General features: G+C 48.2%; 1 protein-coding gene across 8 annotated transcripts in view; it reads right to left on the bottom strand.

The window, feature by feature from the left end:
• The window catches only part of MROH1 (maestro heat like repeat family member 1), a 68,799-nt gene that overhangs the window by 28,681 nt on the left and 18,347 nt on the right, over positions 1–21,771 (bottom strand). For all 8 annotated transcript variants that reach the window (XR_012128637.1, XM_073230332.1, XM_073230331.1 and 5 more), the window contains 5 exons: positions 19,561–19,712; positions 19,235–19,375; positions 18,836–18,928; positions 15,359–15,437; positions 15,149–15,262 (listed from right to left, as the gene is read on the bottom strand). Coding sequence is in view for 7 of the 8 variants with exons in the window: in XM_073230332.1 (XP_073086433.1) it covers positions 15,149–15,262; positions 15,359–15,437; positions 18,836–18,928; positions 19,235–19,375; positions 19,561–19,712 (579 nt within the window). In the remaining variant the exon portion in view is untranslated. The remainder of the gene's footprint in view (positions 1–15,148; positions 15,263–15,358; positions 15,438–18,835; positions 18,929–19,234; positions 19,376–19,560; positions 19,713–21,771) is intronic.

Here is a 21,771-nt window from a genome sequence, read left to right as displayed (position 1 = left end):
AAAGGAGCAGGGGGCAGTGCACCCCCTGCAGCTGAGTGCCTGCTGACTCCAGACCCAGCCGAGGCCAACTGCAGCTTCTGAGGCCGTCTCAGTGGCCCCAGAATCAGGGAATACGGAAGACACACAATGGTGGTGAAGGCGACGCGAGATTCAGGATTGTGAGCCAGGAGGCGCAGGGGCAGGACCCCCAAGGCCCAGACACGCAGCCGGACTCAGGTCTTAAGTACAGACAGACCCAGACAGATCACAGGCAGATCAAGAGAAAGGTGGGCAAAGAACTGGAATGAGCCCACAAGATGTGCAATACCACAGGGCGCCATCCTCACAACCAGGGAACGCAGGGACACCTGCCCAGAGGGCAGAAGTGACATCTGGGGCAAAGCCACCTGCCAGCAAGGACAAGAGTGCCTGGATGCACACAGGTGCTGGGGACACCAGCACACGACTGGTTGACAGCATGTGACACCTCTGACAGCCACGGGTCTGCAGCAAGTCCGTGCTGGTGAAGGCCCTGCAGCCCAGCCTGTACACTGTGGGGCAGCAAAACCAGCCAACACCCAGGGGCATGTTTTTGGCAGGTGAGTGGAGTGACAGCACTGTTCCAGCCACTGACCAGGACAAAGCAGCAGAAGTGAGCCAACAGCTGCTAACGCCACCACCTGGAGGGACGCCAAGCCTCCTGCCAGGTGACAAGGCAAAGGGAAGATATGGCAGCCAGATGCCCCCCGACAACCCAACCCCGGCACAGAGCTCGGAACTGCGTGCCTCCTTCCCCAGGATTGTGGGAAGCGAGGCTGGTAGAAGGGAGGGAGGGTGACCTCGGCAGAGAGGCCGGGGGGGAGGGGAGGCTGGATTGAAACACCTTGCCAAGCCACACATGTGCACTCTGAGGTGTCAGCTGGTTTTATATTCCCAAGAAAAAGTTAAAAAGATTATATGAACAAATGCATGATCTAAACTGAAAGTTTCTGTGATGACTGCCCTTGCACTGTTCACCATGTAAGAACTTATTCACTATGTAAGTATTTGTTCACCATGTAAGAACTTGTTCATTATGCTTCAAAGATTGGAGACTGTTGAGAATTAGGCTTGGGGTGGATTAATGATTGTGCATTGAGTCCCCTATACAGAATTTTATTGTTGTTAACAACCATTTGATCAATAAATATGAGAGATGCCCTCTCAAAAAAAAAAAAAAAAAAAAAGATCATATGAACAATCCACTGGATGCAGGGCCAGGACTCAGGCCAAGGATTGACATGAATCCAGGTCCACATCTCTGAGGTTCAGAACAACAAACAAGTACGAAAAGCACAAAGTGAAAAATAAGATCTGCCATTGGCTGCCGTACGGGTGGTAATGTTTGACAAGTGGGGGCTTTCGTCCACTCCTCAAGTCTGCGTTGGGCCTACTGTCAGCCACCCCTAGAAGGTGCTGAGGACATGACAGAGAGAGGGCAGACGTGGCTTGCCCATGAGCAGCTATGTCCCAGCGGGACAGACATCATAACCGGATAATAAAGATCATCACCAACTGTCATAATATCATGAAAGGCACAAACAAGAGGCAAAGAGAACAGACTGACAATGGGGCACCCAGCCGGGAAGGGCGGCAGGGCCCAGCGGTGCTTCCGAACAAGGGACATTCAAGCTAAGACCCGAAGGAAGAGCAGGAGCCGGCCCAGCGGAGCGCGGGCCGAGGGGCACTCCGGGCAGAAGCGGCCCCCCACATCGCGCTGCCCGAGGGACTGAGGCGGGCGTCGCCGTGGCCGGAGCAGCGGGAGGAGACAGTGGGGTTGGTGGCAGGGAGAAGCCGTGGTACCCGCGGGCATCACTGAAGGGGATGTCCTGGGACGCCTAACACCAGGACAGCCTAGTAGAATCATTAGACTTTAAAGAAAAAGAAAAAATCCTTTGGATATCTGAAAACAAAAAGAAAGAAGCATAATTGGCATATGAAAGTATAGGAAATTAGATTGTGATCGGACATGGATGGCAATTCTGTATGCCAGATAAATACATATGCTCAGTTAAGTCTAAATTTCAGACAAACAACAGGTAACTTTTAGTACAAGAACGTCCCATTGAACATTTGGGACACCCTGTTTGCTTGTGCTAAATCTGGCAACTCCATGACAGAAGAAAATGGAGTAACACTGGACACTCAAAGAATGTGAACCAAGAATTTTATAACCAGCAAAACTGACATCAAGTATAAAAAGCAAAAACTTTTATCAACAAGCAAGAAATCAAGGAGTATCTTCCTGTGAGCCCTTCCTGTGGAATTTCCAGAGAAAGAGCTTCAGACAAGAGAATGAGCAGAGATAAGGGCCTCTGGAAGGAGAGAAGCACGTATCTGTAAACACCTGGAGAACTAAGATCAAATGAGGCCAAGCAGGGCAGAGGGCAGCACAGACTGGCCACCTGCTCAGGACGTATATGTGGCGCACAACCATTAAAACAATGGGTGGGTACAGAAAGCACATGCAAAATGTTTTTCATGATTTTGGCCATTTCATTGGTAATGGTGCCATCAGTGTCACTCCAGTGTCAGTCTTGTGAGTGTCACAGGAGATGAACTGAGTAAGTCTGAGATGTTCTAAACCTGTCTGCTTGAGAGCCAGCCAGATCCTTGGACTGAAACAACACAGATGCAGGTATAAGAGAAAAAAACAGAAGTAAGAGCTCTGGAGCCTCTATGTAGAGTGGAAGTGTCAACACATACCACAAGGTGCCCCATCTACCGGCAGACATTTCCAGGCCCGTCTACTAAAAAGGCCCCAAGACAGTGGCCACCTGGAAGAACAAGCACTCCTCATTCCAGACTGCTGTCTTAAAAGATAATTTCTCATTAATGAAAACAAGGGCTTTTCGGAGAAATGATGGATTCCACTCTGGAGCAGGAAGCACAGAAAATGAGCCTGAGACATCCGCTGTCCGAGGGCAGAGGGCAGAGGTCAGAGGGCTCGGGACCTGAAGAGACTCCTACTGCACAAGGCTGATACGATTTGAGCTTCAATAATGGTAACAACTGTAATGAACTGATATCCACCAAACACATCTAAATCCATGAGACTTTAGGATTTTTTTTAAAAGAGAAATGGTCACGTTTAGACGATGACAGGGAAGAAATCTATTATCTCGAAAGCTGACAAATAAAGCCAAAGAACCGACGACTGGTCCCACCTTCCTCACAGGAGCTGCACTTCCGAGCAGAATCTCCTTATGGAGGTATTTCAATTAATCGCTGAAAAGGAAACTGTAGAACCAGAGCATCACCAAAATGCCTGCAGCCACTGAGCATCAAGGCCGCCAGGGTCTCAGGAGAGAGAAACCAGGTGACATGTGCCTCCCATCATCCACAAAAGATGCGGACCTGAGTCTGAGCCTCCCTGAATTCAGGTGGAGGGAAGCACGTCGCCCTGTACCTTGCGAGGAGCAGCCAGCTGGGAAACCCCAGGGCGCATGGCCAGGTTCCTCCGCAGATAGATCACAAGACAGGGAGGGTGCTGGCTTAAAGACGGCGGTGAGAGGCAAGACAGAAACCTCCTCCCCAAACCACACGTGGTATGAAAATGTATCAGATACAGCGAGTCTAGAAAGAGTGACTGGAAAGAAGACCGACAGACTGCCTACATCTGCGGAAAAGAGAAGATCCTATGGGAAAGGGTAAAGTATTCAAAGTCACAATCTGACAGGACCCAAGCCCTCCCCCTGCCCCAGATCACTGGCAGGAGGAAGATAAATGGAGCAGGGAGGGGGTAGAAGCCTAGGACCTCTGGACACCCGGCCCTGGAGATCTGCTCCGGGAGCACAAATCCACACAACATGGTGCTCTAGAGATCAGTGGGGTTGGAAAGCAAATACAAGGAGAACACTCGGAGAGACTGAGGTTCCAGCTGCCTGTGGAGAACAGGTACCAACAACCGGCCACTCCAGGGCAGAAGAAATGCAGGCATTTTGAAGGACTTCCCAACAGCAAGAGGACTCCTAAAGGGGCAAGGATACACAGAGCTTGCTCCTCAGGAGAAGGACCAGATGAACAAAATGGTCCTGGCACACTCAGCGCAGCAGGTTGGGAATTTTTCAGAGCTTCAGGCGCTCCATCCCCCTGGCTAGCAAGGCAGTTCCGAGGCCCCTAACAGTGACACGCAGCCTGCCCCTCCATCCTCCCAGCTGGCACCAGGTCACAAACCTGCTGCCCCCGCCATTGCACATGGCCAGCCAGAGGGTGGTTCCACCTAGGGCACTACAGGGGCAGAGTTACGCGCTCGGCCCACTGGCCCTGGCAGTGGAGGCAGGCACTGCAGCTGGGAAGCAGGAAAGAGCTCTTTCCTCCCAGTAGACACTGGTGCTGCTCAATTGCAAACCCCACCACTGATCCAGATGCAGGGCAGCTCCAGACAGTGGAGCTTATGGGCACTAGAGGGTGCCACTTACACAAAGTTATTATTCCATAGGAATCAATAAAATATGAAATGGCAAAAATACCTGGTACAAACCAAAATCCCTCAAACACCAGAGAGAGGGCTAGGTGAAACTGAAATCACCAATTTTCCTGATAATGATTTCAAAATCATACACATGTTCCCAGAACTATAGAAAAATAGTCAAGCCCTCAAGGAGGAATTCAAGAGATAGAAACTTTGAAAAATACAGTATCTGAAATGAAACATAAAATGGAGGGATTTAAAACCAGATTACATGAGGTAGAGGAGATGGTAAATGAAACGAATTAGAGTACAGGAATACAAAGAAACTGAGGCACAGAGAGTAAAAAGGATCTCTAGGAATGAAAAAATATTGAGAGAAGTATGTGACAAATCCAAACAGAACAATATTTGCATTATAGGAGTACCAGAAGAAGAAGAGAGAGAGAAAAGGGATAAAAAGTGTCTTTGAAGAAATAATTGCTGAAAACTTCCCCAAACTGGGGAAGGAAATAGTCTCTCAGACCATGGAAGTGCACAGATCTCCCAACACAAGGGACCCAAGAAAGACAACACCAAGACATGTAATAATTAAAATGGCAAAGATGAAGGACAAGAACAGAGTATTAAAAATAGTCAGAGAGAGAAAAAAGATCACATACAAAGGAAAACCTATCAGGCTATCATCAGACTTCTCCCTATAAAACTTACAGGCCAGAAGGGAGTGGCATGATATATTTAGTGCAACAAAACAGAAGGGCCTTGAACCAAGAATACTGTATCCAGCATGATCATCATTTAAATTTGAAGCAGGGATTAAACAATTTCCAGATAATCAAAAGCTGAGGGAATTTACCTCCCACAAGCCATCTCCACAGTGTATTTTGGAGGAACTGCTATAGATGGAAGTGCTCCTGAGGCTAAATAGCTGTCACCAAAGAAAATAAAACCACATAAAGGAAGTAGACCAATTAATTACTAAGCAAATCCAAAATTAAATCAACTACCCACAAAGTCAGTCAAGGGATACAGAAAAAGTACAGGATATGACAGCTAATATATAAAGAGTGGAGGAGGAAGAAAAAGAAGGGAAGAAAAAAAAGAACCTTTAGATTGTGTTTGAAATAGCATACTAAGCGAGTTAAGTTAGACTGTTAGATAGTAAAGAAGCTGCCCTTCAACCTTTAGTAACCATGAATCTAAAGCCTGTAATGGAAATAAGTACATATGTATCGATAATCACCCTAAATGTAAATGGTCTAAATGCACCAATCAAAAGACATAGAGTCACTGAATGGATAAAAAAACAAGACCCATCTATATGTTGCCTACAAGAGACTCACTTCAAACCCAAAGACATAAACACACTAAAAGTGAAGGGATGGAAAATGTATTTCGTGCAACTAATAGGGAGAAAAAAGCAGGAGTTGCAGTACTTGTATCAGACAAAACAGACTTCAAAACAAAGAAAGTAACAAGACACAAAGAAGGACATTACATAATGATACAGGGGTCAAGAGGATATAACCATTATAAATACCTATGCACCAAACACAGGATCACCTACATATGTGAAACAAGTACTAACAGAATTAAAGGGGGAAACAGAATGCCATGCATTCTTTTTAGGAGACATCAACACACCACTCACTCCAAAGGACAAAGCAGCCAGACAAAAAATAAGTAAGGAGACAGGCACTGAACAACACATTAGAACACATGAACCTAACAGACATCTACAGGACACTCCACCCAAAAGCAGCAGGATACATATTCTTCTCAAGTGCACATGGAACATTTTCAGGAACAGAGCATACAGTAGGCCAGAAAAAGGGGTTCAGGAAGTTCAGAAGGATTGAAATTGTACCAACCAGATTCTCAGACCACAAAGGTATGAAACTAGAAATAAATTTTGCATAGAAAACAAAAAAGGCCACAAACACATGGAGGCTTAAGAACATGCTCCTAAATAATCAATGAATTAATGACCAAATAAAAACAGAGATCAAGCAATATATGGAGACAAATGGAAACAATAACTCAACCCTGCAAAAAATCTGTGGGACGCAATGAAGGCCATGCTAAGAGGGAAGTATACTACAATATACAAGCCTACCTCAAGAAAGAAGAACAATCCCAAATGAACAGTCTAAACTTACAATTGATGAAACTAGAAAAAGAAGAAAAAAATGAGCCCAAAGTCAGTAGAAGGAAGGACAGAATAAAGATCAAAGCAGAAATAAATAAAATTGAGAAGAATAATACATTAGAAAGAATCTATGAAAGCAGGAGCTGGTTTTTTGAGAAAATTAACAAAATAGATAAACCCCTAACCAGACTTCTCAAGAAATGAAGAGAGTCTACACGCATAAACAGAATCAGAAATGAAAAAGGAAAAAATCAATATGGACACCACAGAAATACAAAGAATTATTAGAAAATATTATGAATAATTATATGCTAACAGATTGGATAGCCTAGAAGAAATGGGCATCTTTCTAAAAAAACACAACCTTCCAAGGCTGACCCAGGAAGAAACAGAAAATCTAAATAGACAAATTACCAGCAAAGAAATTGAATTGGTAATCAACAAACTACCTAAGAACAAAACCCCTGGAACAGATGGTTTCACTGCTGAATTTTATCAAACATTTAGTGAACACCAAAATCCATCCTCCTTAGAGTTTTCCAAAAAGTAGAAGAGGAGGGAATACTCCCAAACTCATTCTATGAGGTGAACATCACTCTAATACCAAAACTAGGCAAAGACACCACAAAAAAAGAAAATTACAGACCAATATCCCTGATGAACATAGATGCAAAAACATTCAACAAAATATTAGCAAACTGAATTCAAAAATACATCAAAAAGATCATCCATTGTGATCAAGTAGGATTTATTCCAGGGATGTAAGGATGGTACAACATTCGAAAATCCATGAACATCATCCACCACATCAACAAAAAGGACAAAAACCACACAATCATCTCCATAGATGCTGAAATGGCATTTGACAAAATTCAACATCCATTCATGATAAAAACTCTGATCAAAATGGGTACAGAGGGCAAGTACCTCAACATAATAAAGGCCATATATGACAAACCCACAGACAACGGCATTATACTTAACAGTGAGAAGCTGAAAGCTTTTCCTTTAAGATTGGGAACAAGACAAGGATGCCCACTCTCCCCACTTTTATTTAACATAGTTCTGGAGGTCCTAGCCACGGCAATCAGACAACACAAAGAAATAAAAGGCATCCAGATTGACAAGGAAGAAGTCAAACTGTTCCTGTTTGCAGACAACATGATACTGTAAATTAAAAACCCAAAAGAATCCACTCCAAAACTACTAGATCTAATAATATCTGAATTCAGCAAAGTTGTGGGATACAAAATTAATACACAGAAATATGTTGCATTCCTATACACTAACGAGGAACTAGCATAAAGAGAATTCAGGAAAACAATTGCATTCACAAGTGCATCAAAAAGAATAGAATACCTAGGAATAAACCTAACCAAGGAAGTGAAAGACCTATACCCTGAAAACTACAAGACACTCCTAAGAGAGATTAAAGAGGACACTTATAAATGGAAATTCATCCTATGCTCTTGGCTAGGAAGAATTATTATTGTCAAAATGGCCGTGCTGCTTAAAGTAATCTACAGATTCAATGCAATCCCTATTAAAATACCTACAGCATTCTTCAATGAACCAGAGCAAACAGTTCTAAAATTCATATGGAACCACAAAAGACCATGAATAGCCAAAGCAATCCTGAGAAGGAAGAATAAAGCAGGGGGGATCTCGCTTCCCAACTTCAAGCTCTACTACAAAGCCACAGTAATCAAGACAATTTGGTACTGGCACAAGAACAGACCCATAGATCAATGGAACACAATAGAGAGCCCAGATATAAACCCAAGCATATATGGTCAATTAATATATGATAAAGGAGCCATGGATATACAATGGGGAAATGACAGCCTCTTCAACAGATGGTGCTGGCAAAACTGGACAGCTACATGCAAGAGAATGAAACTGGATCACTGTTTAACCCCATACACAAAAGTAAACTAAAAATGGATCAAAGACTGTTCAAAGTATTATTGTTATAGCTGGAATAATATCTAGCATATTTATTACTTTGTTTTTTAATTGTTGCCCTTGGTCTTTATTCCCATTTTTGTCTTCCACCTGTTTTATGCCTTTTGTGATTTAATGAAGCCTTCTATATGGTTCCATTTCTCTCTTCCTTCTTATCATATCAGTTATGCTTCCTTTTTCATTGTTTGAGTGGTTACCTTAAAGTATACAAAACACATTGACCTCTAATACAAGTCCACTTTAACACTATACCACTTCACAGGTAGTGTGAGTAGTTTATAATAACAAAGTAATCCTAATTCTTCCATTACATTTGTTGTATACATGAGCATAAGCATATGCTCAGACCAGGGATCTGGTGCAGTTATAAAGGTGTTTGTCTCAGAATAAGGCATTAAGCCACTCATCACATAATTTAAAAAAATGGATCAAAGACCTGAATGTAAGTCATGAAACCATAAAACTCTTAGAAAAAAACATAGGCAAAAATCTCTTGGACATAAACATGAGCGACTTCTTCATGAACATACCTCCCCGGGCAAGGGTAATAAAAGCAAAAATGAACAAGTGGGACTATATCAAGCTGAAAAGCTTCTGTACAGCAAAGGACACCATCAATACAACAAAAAGGTATCCTACATTATGGGAGAATATATTCATAAATGACAGATCCGATAAGGGGCTGACATCCAAATTATATAAAGAGCTCACACACCTCAACAAACAAAAACCAAATAAGCCAGTTAAAAAATGGGCAGAGGATCTGAACAGACACTTCTCCAAAGAAGAAATTCAGATGGCCAACATACACAAGAAAAGATGCTCCAAATAGCTAATTATCAGGGAGATGCAAATTAAAACCACAATGAGATATCACGTCACACCAGTCAGGATGGCCAACATCCAAAAGACAAACAACAACAAATGCTGGGGAGGTTGTGGAGAAAGGGGAACCCTCCTACACTGCTGGTGGGAATGTAAATTAGTTCAACCATTGTGGAAAGCAGTATGGAGGTTCCTCAAAATGCTCAAAATAGAAATACCATTTGACCCAGGAAATTCCACTTCTAGGAATTTACCCTAAGAATGCAGCACTCCAGTTTGAAAAAGACAGATGCACCCCTGTGTTTATCACAGCACTATTTACAATAGTCAAGATATGGAAGGAACCTAAGCATCCCTCAGTAGATGAATGGAGAAAGAAGATGTGGTACATATACACAATGGAATACTGTTCAGCCATAAGAAGAAAACAAATCCTACCATTTGCAACAGCATGGATGGAGCTGGAGGGTATTATGCTCAGTGAAATAAGCCAGGCAGAGAAAGACAAGTATCAAATGATTTCACTCGTTTGTGGAGTATAAGAACAAAGCAAAACTGAAGGAACGAAACAGCAGTGGACTCACAGACTCCAAGAAGGGACTAGTGGTTACCAAAGGCGAGGGGTGCAGGAGGGCGGGTGGGGTGGGAGGATTGAGGGGCATTATGATTGACATACATGGTGTGTGCGGGATCACAGGGAAGACGCTGTAACACAGAGAAGTAGTGACTCTGTGCTATCTTGCTATGCCGATGGACCGTGACTGGTCGGGTGTGTGTAGGGGACTCGATAATATGGGTTGAATGTAGTGATGACAATCTTGCTTATATGAAATCTTCGTAAGAGTGTATGTTAATGATACCTTAATAAAAAAAGTTACAAATGGAAGGAAAGGAATGGAGGGGCACCTGTAATGTTAAAGAGACTTAAATATGGGGAGTTGTTGTTCAATGGGGATAGAGTTTCAGTTTTGTGAGATGAGGAGCCCTGGAGATGGTGGCCCAGCACTGTGCACTGACATACTGCACTGTGTGCCTCAGAGTGGTCAGGGTGGTATATTTTATGTTATGCGTATTTTGCTACATTATAAACAACAAATAAAGTCACCAATGGCTGAACCTCAAAAAAAAGGAAAGACATATACATGTCACTTTTTAAAGGGGATGACTAAATTATAGCACCTCAGGGATGTACACCCGGGTGATAAAACTATAAACCTCAAGGAAGTGGTTAGTGTGAAATCAGCATCTCTTACTGACTGGGCGGATGAAGGGGTGATGACTGGGACAGGGTGCAGGCAAGGGGCTCCTGGAGTGGCAAGTTCAAGACCAGGGATCTGGTGCAGTTATAAAGGTGTTTGTCTCAGAATAAGGCATTAAGCCACTCATCTGTTCTGTGTGGTTTGTGCCGGTAATTCGTCTTACAATAAAAAGATCTTTCTAATGGAGATGAACCATCTTGAAGAACAAGCTGAAGAATGATCTCTAACAGATCTACAGACTTACTAGAGAGTTACAAGAATTCAGAGTGGTACTGGCATAAGAAGATCAGTGGAACAGCAGAGTCCTGAAACGTACCTGCTGATAAATATTGTTATGGGCTGAACTGTGTCCCCCTATGTTCATATGCTGGAGTCCTAACCCCCAGGACCTCAGAATGTAATGTTATTTGGAAACTGGGTCATTGCAGATGTAGTTGGTTAATTCGGGATGAAGTCACACTGGAATAGGGTGGGCCTTTAATCCAATACTACTGGTGTCCTTATAAAAAGGGAGAATTTGGACAGGCACCCAGGGAGGCACCTGCAGAGACAAAGATGAAGGCAGAGATCAGGATGATGTCTCCACATGCCAAGGAGCAGCAAGGATTGCCAGCAGGGGTTAACTCTGCTGACTCTCTAGCCTTAGGCACACAGATTCCAGAACAGTAACACGTTACATTTCTGCTGCTCAAGCCACCGAGTTGGTGATACTTTGTTAAGGCGGCCCTAGCAGACTGACACATACGGTGTCAGTCCATATGTGATTTCACTTTCACGCCTGATTTCCTACCGAGCACTAAAGCAGTTTGGTGGGGAAAGGGAAAGTCTTTCCAAACCGTGATGCTGGAACCACTGTGTCCGTATGACTCCCTACATCTCACGCCACACCCCCAAATTAATTAAAAATGAATCACAGAACTAACTGTGGAAGTTCAAACAAGAAAACAGAGAACCTCATGACTCCTAGGAAGGCAAAGGTTTCCTAGATATAAGGCACTAACCACAAAGGAATATATATCTCTATTTATATGTGTCTGACAAAGAACTTTTAAAAAGATAACAAAAAATCCAATTTAAAAATTGACAACAGTTTTGAAAAGGAAACTCGCTCACACAAAAAGGTATCTGATGATCAGTAAGCATATGAAAAGATGTTTAACTGATTTACTCATTAAGAAAATTCAAATTAAATTAAATCCATGGTAAGATACCACTACATAACCACTAATATGATTAGAATTTAAAAGACTGACAATGTCAAGGTCAGTGAGCATGTAAACAGAATGACTAGTCGGCAGAAACATTCAGCATTTTCTGATACTATCAAACATACTGACCCTACAGCCCAGTGATTACGTGCCTGGGGCGGTGGGGTGAGTGCCCACAGACTGATTCACATGACGGCAGCAGCTTCCTTCACGACTGTCCAAACTGCAAAGAGCCCAAATGTCCACGAACAAGAAAATGAACCTTTTATTTATAAAATGTAATAGAATACAACTCAGCAATAAAAATGGATGAACTGATACAGAGAACAACACACATGAATCTCAAAAATATGCTTAGCAAAAGGAGACAGATACAAAAGTTACCTACTATAGTGAATTCATTTACATGAAATTCAAAAACAGGCATAGATTTATTGTGAAAGAGGTCAGAAAGGTGGTAGGGGTAGCTGTTGTCTGAAAATAAGCACAAGGAGGGTTTTTGGAAACAATGGTCGTATGAGTGTAAATGTGGAATATGTCACCAAGTTGTATACTTAATATTTGTGCATTTTACTGAATGTAACTTATTCTCAATACTAGAAAATGAAAATCTGAAAAGAAATACATACATGTCCACACAAGAGACCAAAAAACTTTAAAAGATCTGATTTAAGAGGCATAGAAGACAGGCAAAGATGAACAACACACATATAACCAGGAATCCAAAGGGGTATTTTGAAGCAGTAGAATATTGAAATATTGTAATTTTAAAAAATCCCTGAGATAAAATAAGATTTGATGCTACACGTTGAAAGGGCACTCCACATAACTGGGGAAAATATCACCCAGAACAGCTAACAGCCAGTAAAATTTCTGGATTTAGAATAAGGAAGTAAAAATCCTTTTAGCATCTAAGCAAAAAAGACTAAATCATTATAAGGAAAATCAGACTATCATGAGATTTTTCAATAACAATAATTGATGCTAGGAGACAATAAAGCAACATATTAAGATAGTTTAGGAAAGAAAATAAGAGGCAAGAATTTTACATGCACCCGTTTGAGTGGAAAGGTACAGGAATGCCCCTGGACCGCGCTGCGGAGGACTGAGCACATTGCCTTTGGGGCCTGGAGGAATCCAACCAAGATCCCGCCTTTAATCATACCATGATATTTTCATTCAAAACTTGAGGACTTCTAAAAACAACAGGGCTTGGTTCACCGCCAGCTGGGTTTGCCCTGTGATCACTTAAAGGCCGGAGGTGCTCCTGGGCCTCACCGAGCCTTACAGTCTCACCTACAGGACGGACAGTAAGAGCGCCTTCCGTGGGTGCCCAGGAGGCTTACAGGAGCTCAGACACATGCACAGTGGCCCACACACGGCTGGCCCCTGGGACACAGCAGCTCCCACGACGAGCGAGGCCTGCAGTGGGGAGGGGGTACCCTGAAGGAGATGGCCCCCCACCCCAGGAGGAAGGCTGTGACACCCATCTGCTGGAGCACCTCAACTTACACAGTGTCAGTTATATGTCAATAAAGTTGAACAAAAAGGTAATCTGGTTGCTACTGAGGAAAAAAATGTTTTAAGAACAAGTAATTTCTCATTGTAAATTAAAATAAATATATTTAAAAATTTTATAAAACCTGCAGAGATACCATAATACACTCACCAAAATGGCTAAAATTAATGACTGACAGGTATTGGCAAGACCTCAAAGTAGTGACGCTCACTGCTGCGTGTGAGTACAAGATGTGGGTCAGAATGGGGAATAAACAGCTCTGCTGGAAGGTAAGTGGGTTTACCTGCTGAACTTGAGCACAGCATGCCTTGACCCCAAATCCTACCCTAGGCGTACGCTCCACTGCACAGCAGAGGGAAGTCCGCAGTAGCACTGGGCACACGAGCAACCCGTGGCGGCCCTTCGCCATCGCCAGCACAGCGGACACCCAGAACAGGACACAAGGAGTGTCCCAGAGAGGAGCACGGCCCACCCTGAGTGCGTGGGCCTCGCCAGCAAGGCCCGAGGCTGGCCGCCAGCCCACACTCAGCATGGGGACTCCCATGTGGGGCCTCCCTCTGGGGGTGGCTGTCAGCCTTCTAGTCCACAACAGGCAATGGACACGTGTCTCATTTTGTGCTGACTCATTGAGCTGAACAGCTAAAAGTGTGCATCTTCTATACGTTAATGAAAACAAGGAATGGACGGAGCCACATGTGGGCCCTGAAGCTCTAAGATGTCCTAGAGTGCCAAAGCATGCTGTAGCTAGGTCGTCGGTCAGGAAGAAACCTCTCTGTTTGCATGTGCACCCACGCGTGAGTATGCGGGCCCTCGAGGAGCACAGGAGGAAGGAAGCCGCTGAGACCGAGGGCCCTGGAGACAGGACGTGAGGGCCACAGGGAAGGCAAGCTGGGTCAGCCGCATAAAAGTCTCAGACTTTGGATGCGTATCAGCAACTCTGACAAAAGTCAGTGAGCAAACGAAGGCCACTCTGCGCCGGCCGGAGCCCACACAGCGAGTCCCGCCCAGGGCCCCGGGAGCACGCGGCTATGCGGGGCCACCTGCTTCCGCCTCCCCAGCCCCTGCCCCGGGCCCAGGCTGTCTGTGGGCCGCACTGACCCCCGGTGACCTCACAGGGCAGTGGTCCACACACCTGCTTTTTAAAGGGCCGACACAGTGTTTTAGGCTTTGAGGGCCACACGTGGTCTCTGTCACACACTCTTCACTTTCACATATAAACATGGAAAACCACTCTTGGCTTGCAGGCTGTACAAAGGCAGGCTTGCAGGCTCAACATGGCCGCAGCCGTTGCCTATGGAACAACAGCCACAAAGAAATACAAACTCAGGTGTGAAAGACACTCAGCATTATTACTGGTTTAATCAAACACAGGAGCAGCACAAACCCCTCCACCCAAAGGTGAGATTCCCATCACAATGCACACTGAGGGCCATTCTGCAGAGAAAGCGGCATCAACTCCAAGAAGGCCTGTGCCTAAGAGGTAGCCAGGCAATGTGCCCCTCTGCCCAACCCAGGGGGCAGCTGCGGCCACAGCGTGGGACGAGCCCACCGGGCCCCAATGCCCTGGGCACATGGTGAACGCCCGGCCGGGGTCCAGGAGAAGCACCCAGCTGCCAAGGCAAGTGTCACGGATGTCGGCCGGTGGGCAGACCCTACTAATCCTGCAGCTTTCAGAAAGTTTGGGATTTGACAAAGTAGAAAATTGGGAATTTTTAAAAAGATTTGAATGCTCCTTTTCCCCTAAAAAATGAAGATTCCTGCCTAGTCCAGGCACTGCCCCATGCGGGCACTCACCAGCCGAGTTGATGATGTGCCTCACAGCCTGCAAGGTACCCACGCGGGTTCTCTCACCACTGGCGTCCAGCTTAGGCAGCAGGAAGGCCAGCAGATGGTCAGGCGAGCAGCAGGCTGCAGGGCAAGGACGTATCAGGATGCTGCTGGTCGCCACCTGTCCTTAGCTCCCACCTCAGCACCCAGGCCTCTGGGCCCCCGTGGGGCACGTACCCAGCACTGTGAAGCAGCGCAGTACTGCCTTCTGGTTGCTCGTCCCCAGGGGGCTTGATGACTCCACAGGCACACAGATCTGCTCCAGGGCACAGAGGACAGTGGTTACTGGGGAAGGCACTGCCACCCCAGGGCCTGGCTGGGTGGCAGGGAAGGACGTGCAGGCACACCCTTGCCATCTGGGGGAGGAGGAGCAGCTGGCCTCTCCCTCCCTCCCACCGAAACCCAGAAGGAACAATTCCCAAGAGACACTCTTTTATGAGAAAGGAGGCTGTTTCCCCCTTCACTGATGCACTCTTGGGCACAGGCTGGACACCACTAATCTCTACATTATAGAAAGCCCTGGAAGCCAAAACACGTATGGTACATTCATTCAACATTGAAAAAAAAAATTTTATTGGTCAAAGTAAAAAAAATCCTGAGGCTGTTGGCAGATGTGTCTATGGGCCCCAGTGCCCCTCAGCAGAAGACACAGAAGCCCCCACTCACCAGGGGCTGAACTCTGGGAGAGCCGCCCATCCCCTGACCCTCAGAGGCACAGCGAAGGGCACCAGCAGGGCCTCTGCACCAGGGCTCTAAGGCAGCTCCTCAGTGGGGCACCTCGTGAAGCCACAGTGCAGAGCAAGTCCCCAGAACCCAGGCTGTGCCTCAGCCTGAACTCTGCCAGATCTCAGAGAACCATGGGGCAGCCGGTGAGGTGGGTAGGGAAGTGCTGGCCCCAGGGCTCTGCTCCAAGTTCCCAGGTAGCTCCTTGGCATTCCCACAGTAAAGACCCAACAGAACCAGAAAAGGCACCACGACCTCCTGCCTACTCCCTCGGCCACTCGCTCTGGGGAAGCCAGCTGCCACATGGGGAGGACACGCCAGCTGCCCTCTGCAGAGCCACCGGCAAGGAGCTGAGGCCTCCAGCCAGCAGCCGCAGGGGGCACCGAGGAAGCGGGGCTGTGGCCACAGGGGATCCCGAGCCAGAACCACCCTGCAGAGCTGTCCCTGGACTCCTGAGCCACAGGCACTGTGAGATAATAAATGGTTGCTGTTCTGAGGTGCTAAGTCTTGGAGTAATTATTTACACAGAAATAGATAGTTAATGCAAATGGGTAGCCATCTAGAAAAAATTTTAGAAATCACTTTCCACAAAATAAATTCCAGATGAATTAAACAATAAAAATATAGGGGAAAATGGGAGAACCTGAAAAATAATTGCAGAATTTGGAAGTTTTTTTCTAAGTATAGCAAAACCTGAATTGTAATGTAAAAGGTGAATGAATGATGCAAGAGGTAAATAATTTTGCATGGCAAAAGAGATCATAAACAGAGCTGGCAAACGACAAACTGGGGATAAAGACTTATACACGTATGATGTGAGACTATGAATGACTGTTGCAGGTAAGCATGAAATAAACCTGACACGCAACACAAAAACACAAGGGCAGCTCTGAGAAAAGGAAACATCACTTGTTCATCTTGTCAGCCCCATTAGCTCCCTTTCAAGCCCCTTCTCCAGGCCCAGCCCACCCACAGGTGACCATTCTTTGCAAGGGCACAGATCCACACAGCACCGAGTGAACGGCAGCGTTCTGCCACGCTCAAGCCTCTCTGCTACATCTCAGAGTTGTGAGCCTTTCCTCCGTAGAGGTCTTAGGTATTCTTGATTCTGCTAATTCCCAGACACTTCACAGTAAGTTTCCGTTGCTATTATAAATGGTATTTTTTGTGTACTTCCTAGTTGGTCATTATAGGTGGAGAAAAATGCTCATTTTTATAGGTTGGTCTTGCTAAGAGGGAACGTTGCTGCACTTCCTAGTTCTAACATGTGCTCAGTCCCTTCATTCGTGAGTGAATTTCTAAGGGAGCCAATCATCCATGAAACAAGTATTTATTGAGTGCTTACCAGTGATAGGTAGTATTCTAGGTGCTGAGACACAGCAGTGAGCGCAGCGCCCACCCCAGCCAGAGGGAGGCAAGTGGCAGTGAGCCATGGAGGGCACGGAGACAAGGCTGGCGCCATGCAGTGACGGACTGCCGCACATCCGCGCACCTCCCGTTTCTGCTTCTCGCCTTATAAAGCTGGCCCTGTGAGAATGGGGGTTCCTCCTGCTCTTGACATGGACGGGATAGTCTATTTCCCATTTACTAAGACTCATCCTGAGGATTTGGGTATTCAAACTTTAGCAAGTTAAAGAAGTTCCTTCCCAATCCTAGTGGCTAAAAGTTTTAATGAGCTTCATCAATAGCTTTTCTGCATCAGTAGAGATCAGAGGACATTTTCCCTAATCATTTTCACCATGATGCACACTGACAGCTCAGTGCTGCTCAAGCGTACGTGCAGGAGCTGAGCCCTGCCGAGTGGTGTGTTTTCTGAATATAGCCCTGGGTCAGTGAGCTTTCCTGTGTACCAGGTGCCCACATCTATCCTCAAAATTGTGTCGCTACTGCATGGCCCTGCCCCAGGCTCACAGAAGCAATGAGGCAACTCAGGATCCTTCTGTGGTTTCCAGACTCACCAATATAGGACAGAACTCCATTGTTCTCTTAGTTTGGTAAAACACAGCCTTTAAAGCACGAGGGTCCTGGCTTTGTTTTAAGGAAGGAAGGTCTTGGAATACTATTCCCATTTCTTTAGTGATTTGGTCAAGTTCTCTATTTCTTTTGCCAGTTTTGACAGGTTTTTTCCAGGAATCTATCCATTTCACAGTTTTTTTAGTTCATCACCATTGCTCACAACACTCAGATTTCTGTTGAAGCTCTCTGACTATAGCCCCCACTGGCCCCTCACTGGGACCTAGAATCCCAGAGGCACAGCCTGTGTACAGCCTGTACAAGGGGCCACGGGTCTACAGGGCCAGGCTGACATCCTGGTGGGAGTGGCAGGGCCCACGTGCCCAGAGAGGCCCCAGGAGTGGAACGAAGAAGTAAATCCAATCTTCCACTTCTTTTCCATGGGCAGGACTCCTGTCCCCACTGCTGTCTCCCTGACCTCCACACCCCCCACCAGGCTCGGGGGCAGGGGTCGCACAGCTGAGGCCCCCCGTCCGAAGCCCCTTCACAGGTAGTCTCCAGGTCCCAGCCTCTAGGCCCCTCCTCCCGTGGCTGCCCAGCCTGGGCTCAGTCCCTTGGGGACCCACCCACAGTGCATGTGCCCCCAGTGCTGTCTCAGACTGCCCCTGCCCTGCTGGCCACCCACTCCTGCCACCTCCATGCGGGAGGGCCCCTGTGTCACACTGTGAGCGCCGTTGCTGGGCAACGACGTGGCTCTGTCACTGAGAGGTGCACCTACACAGCTGGCAATGCCCGTGGTCAGCCGTCCCTGGCTGACGCCCCACGCATGTCTTGCTCCCTGCCTCCCTCAGTGGGCACCTGGTGGTTCCAAGCCAGGCAGCACCGGGACACCCCACCCGCCCCCAGCGTGCTCCCCCGCCGGTGAGCCCACCGTCCCCCCAGGAAGCCCCTACCCCTCCACTTCCTGCCCCAGCCCACCTGAGAGTGCAGAGCGGCCAGCAGCGAGTCGAGCTGGACCTCCAGTGTGCGGCTGCCCATGCTCACGGCTGCATCAAGGATCTGGCTCAGGCTCTGCTTGCAGCAGCAAGAAGGAAGGGGTGGTCAGTGCCATCTCGAACCCCCGCCCCGTCCCAACTGAACGTGAGTGCCACACGGACCCAACCCTGGAGCCCACACTGGGGCTCAAATGAGGAAGCCCCACCTCTGCCTCTAGGATTCAGAGCTGGGCATGAGGAAGGGGAGCCACAAGCCACATGGTGCAGGTACCCAGCTCTGCCCGGCACAGGGTCAGGGTCCCACCCAGCACGGAATCTGAACCGTCCTCTCAGGGCCACTGCTACAGGGAGGTGAGAGCAGACACAGGCCTCCAGTGCGAACCTTAGACACGTGGAAGGTCTCAGCATGCTTTTTGTAGAGGGCGAGGACTCCGGGCAAGAGCCTGGGAAGCTGCTCCTCCAGCTTCTCGCCTGGCAGAAGGTGGCTCATGGGCCCCAGGGCCTCCACTACAGCAAGCCGGAGCTGGAAGGGGACAGTGATCCCATGGACACATCCACACCAGCACAGCGTGCTCACGGGCAGCCGGGCAGAAGGCAAGAGCCTGTCACAACTGTGTAGACAGATGACACCATCCCCTTCCTCTGAGAGCCTGTGGCCCGGGTACCCCAAGGTGAGTCCGCAGGGCCCTGTGAGATGGCAGGCCGTACCTTGGCTTCACGGCTCTGCAGCCAGTGGTGAAAGAGGACGTCGTAGGCACCAGAGATGTCGGCGGCGAAGGTGTCCTTCCTGACTGTGGGGTCCGGGGCTTGGTCCAGGTTGGCCAGATACTCCAGAATGCTCTCGCTGAAATGCTGCAGAGCTAGTGACCGACAGCAGTGAGGTTGCCAGCTAGCAGCCACAGACTCACTAGCAACAGCCTGCGTCCCGTGGCCGCTGCTTCTAGAATCCCACGCCAGCCTGCAAGGCGCCCCCTGAGCACACTCAGCACGGGCAGGACTCCAGCACCACACTGGCGCAGGCGGCACTCCCCCTAAACTCACGCCCTGCCCAGAGCCTCAGAGTACGACCTTTCCTGGCAACAGCCTTGGCAGACATAATCAGCAAATATGGGGTCCGAGAGGGGTGGGGTGGCCCTAATGTCAGCAAGACCGAGCTCTGACGAGAGGACACAGAGCGGAGGCAGCTGTGGGGCACCATCAGGGTAGACGGGGTGATGCAGCCTCCAGCCAGACGCCAGGCTGGGGCAGGTGGGGTACAGAACAAAGGCCCCCTCTGAGTGCTCGAGAAGAAACCAAGCCTGACAACACCTTGACCTTGGATGCCTGGCTTCCCGCACCGCCAGAGAGTACAGTCCTGCTGCGTGAAGCAGCCCCGGCCTGGGGCACTGTCACAGCAGGCCTAGGAAACCAGCACAGGCCCAGCCTCCACAAACCCCCTGGGCCAAGTGCCCACCTCGCCCCCCACAGACAGGCATGAATGCCACATGCTTGGCAAGGGCAGCAGTACCAGGCATGGCGTGGGCCCCAGGTTGAGTGCGGGACAGAGCCCAGGTACCAAGTGGGGGTGGAAAGGCTGAGACAGAGGGCTGTGTTTGTGAAAGCAACCACGGCCGTGGACGTTCAGCTGGGCAAGTCCAGGCTCAGGTATGTACCTGTGAGTGGTCAGCAGGGGCTGGGCCATGGGTCGAGGGAGAGGACAGGGCACCGAGGAGAGAGGATGAAGCCCGGCCCCTGTCACGCAGCCCTGCTAAGGCCGGGCAGCAGGAGTGGCGGGGCCTCGCGTCCAGGCCGCCCTCACCTGGCACCGAGGGAAGGAGACTGCAGCAGCGCAGGACCACCTTGAGGCAGCTCCCTGCGCACCTACGGCTTCACTTGACAGGGCCCACTGGACCCTGCCCAGGACCCACTAACCCGGCCCACTTACAAGGCTATTCCCAGCATGTGTGACCCATAGGCCAACAGAAAATGAGCCAGAACCCAACCCTCCATGAGGCACCCATGGGGTCAAGCTTCCAGAAGAAGGAATTAAAGAAATTCCATGCCTCCTAGAGTCCATGGAGGGAAGTGTCTATCATCAGCCACCCTTTGGCTGAGGATGAACCCTTGGGGGTCCAGTTCAGGGGGTTCTGACCCCTCAGCACCACAAGGCCTTGGTGCCCACCTGCCACGTGGCTACAGGTGCCTCCCCAGCCATGCAGCCGGCGTGTGGGTCACACTGACCAGCATGTCCAGGGACTGTGTAGCGTGTCCACCTCATGGGCTGTGTTAACTTTTAATTGGTCACATGTTTGGGGTAAGAGCAATGTTCACACTGCCCGCTGCCCACATCACCCTTGCTCCAGAAGCACGCACAGCGGGTCAGGCTCTGTCTGTGGCTGAAAGTAAGGCAGGCCTCTGTGTGACGCGTCCACAGTGTCCCTGCAGGGCTCCCCAGGCCAGGGCCGCGCACTCCCGGCACACAGCCCCCTCCCCGTGGCAGCCTCTGTAGTCTCCTTGGTCCTCCAGGCGTGAACCACAAGTGCAACCTGCACACCTTCTGCCAGGCGCCCGGGGTCCCTGGGGCCCTGCCACATGGGGCACACCCCTCTGCATGGACCCTCAATTCTCAAAAAAAGTCCCCACTCTGCTGCTCAAACAGCCTCTGGGCGAGGTCTGGCTCCGGCTCCCCGGGGCTGGGGAGAAGCCCTGGCCGTCCACCTCCTGTCTGCTCCTGCACCACCTGCGCCCAGCCAGGAGCAACAGGAGGGCCTTTCCAAGTAGGCTGCCCCCACGGCACCCCTGCATCTCCGTCCTCCTCTCTGGCATCTGTTATCTGTTAGCTGTTACCCGTCTCTCCCTCCTATTTTCCCTATTCTTGCTGTTTTCTGGGGAATTTCCTCAACTTTGTCATCCATTTCTGTTTTCCATGTTATCGTATTT

This window comes from Manis javanica, chromosome 2 (genome assembly GCF_040802235.1).
Source record: "Manis javanica isolate MJ-LG chromosome 2, MJ_LKY, whole genome shotgun sequence".
In the NCBI taxonomy this organism is placed as follows: domain Eukaryota; kingdom Metazoa; phylum Chordata; class Mammalia; order Pholidota; family Manidae; genus Manis; species Manis javanica.
The sequence above is the reverse complement of the archived record's forward strand: the minus strand, read 5'-3'. Positions and strand labels throughout refer to the sequence as shown.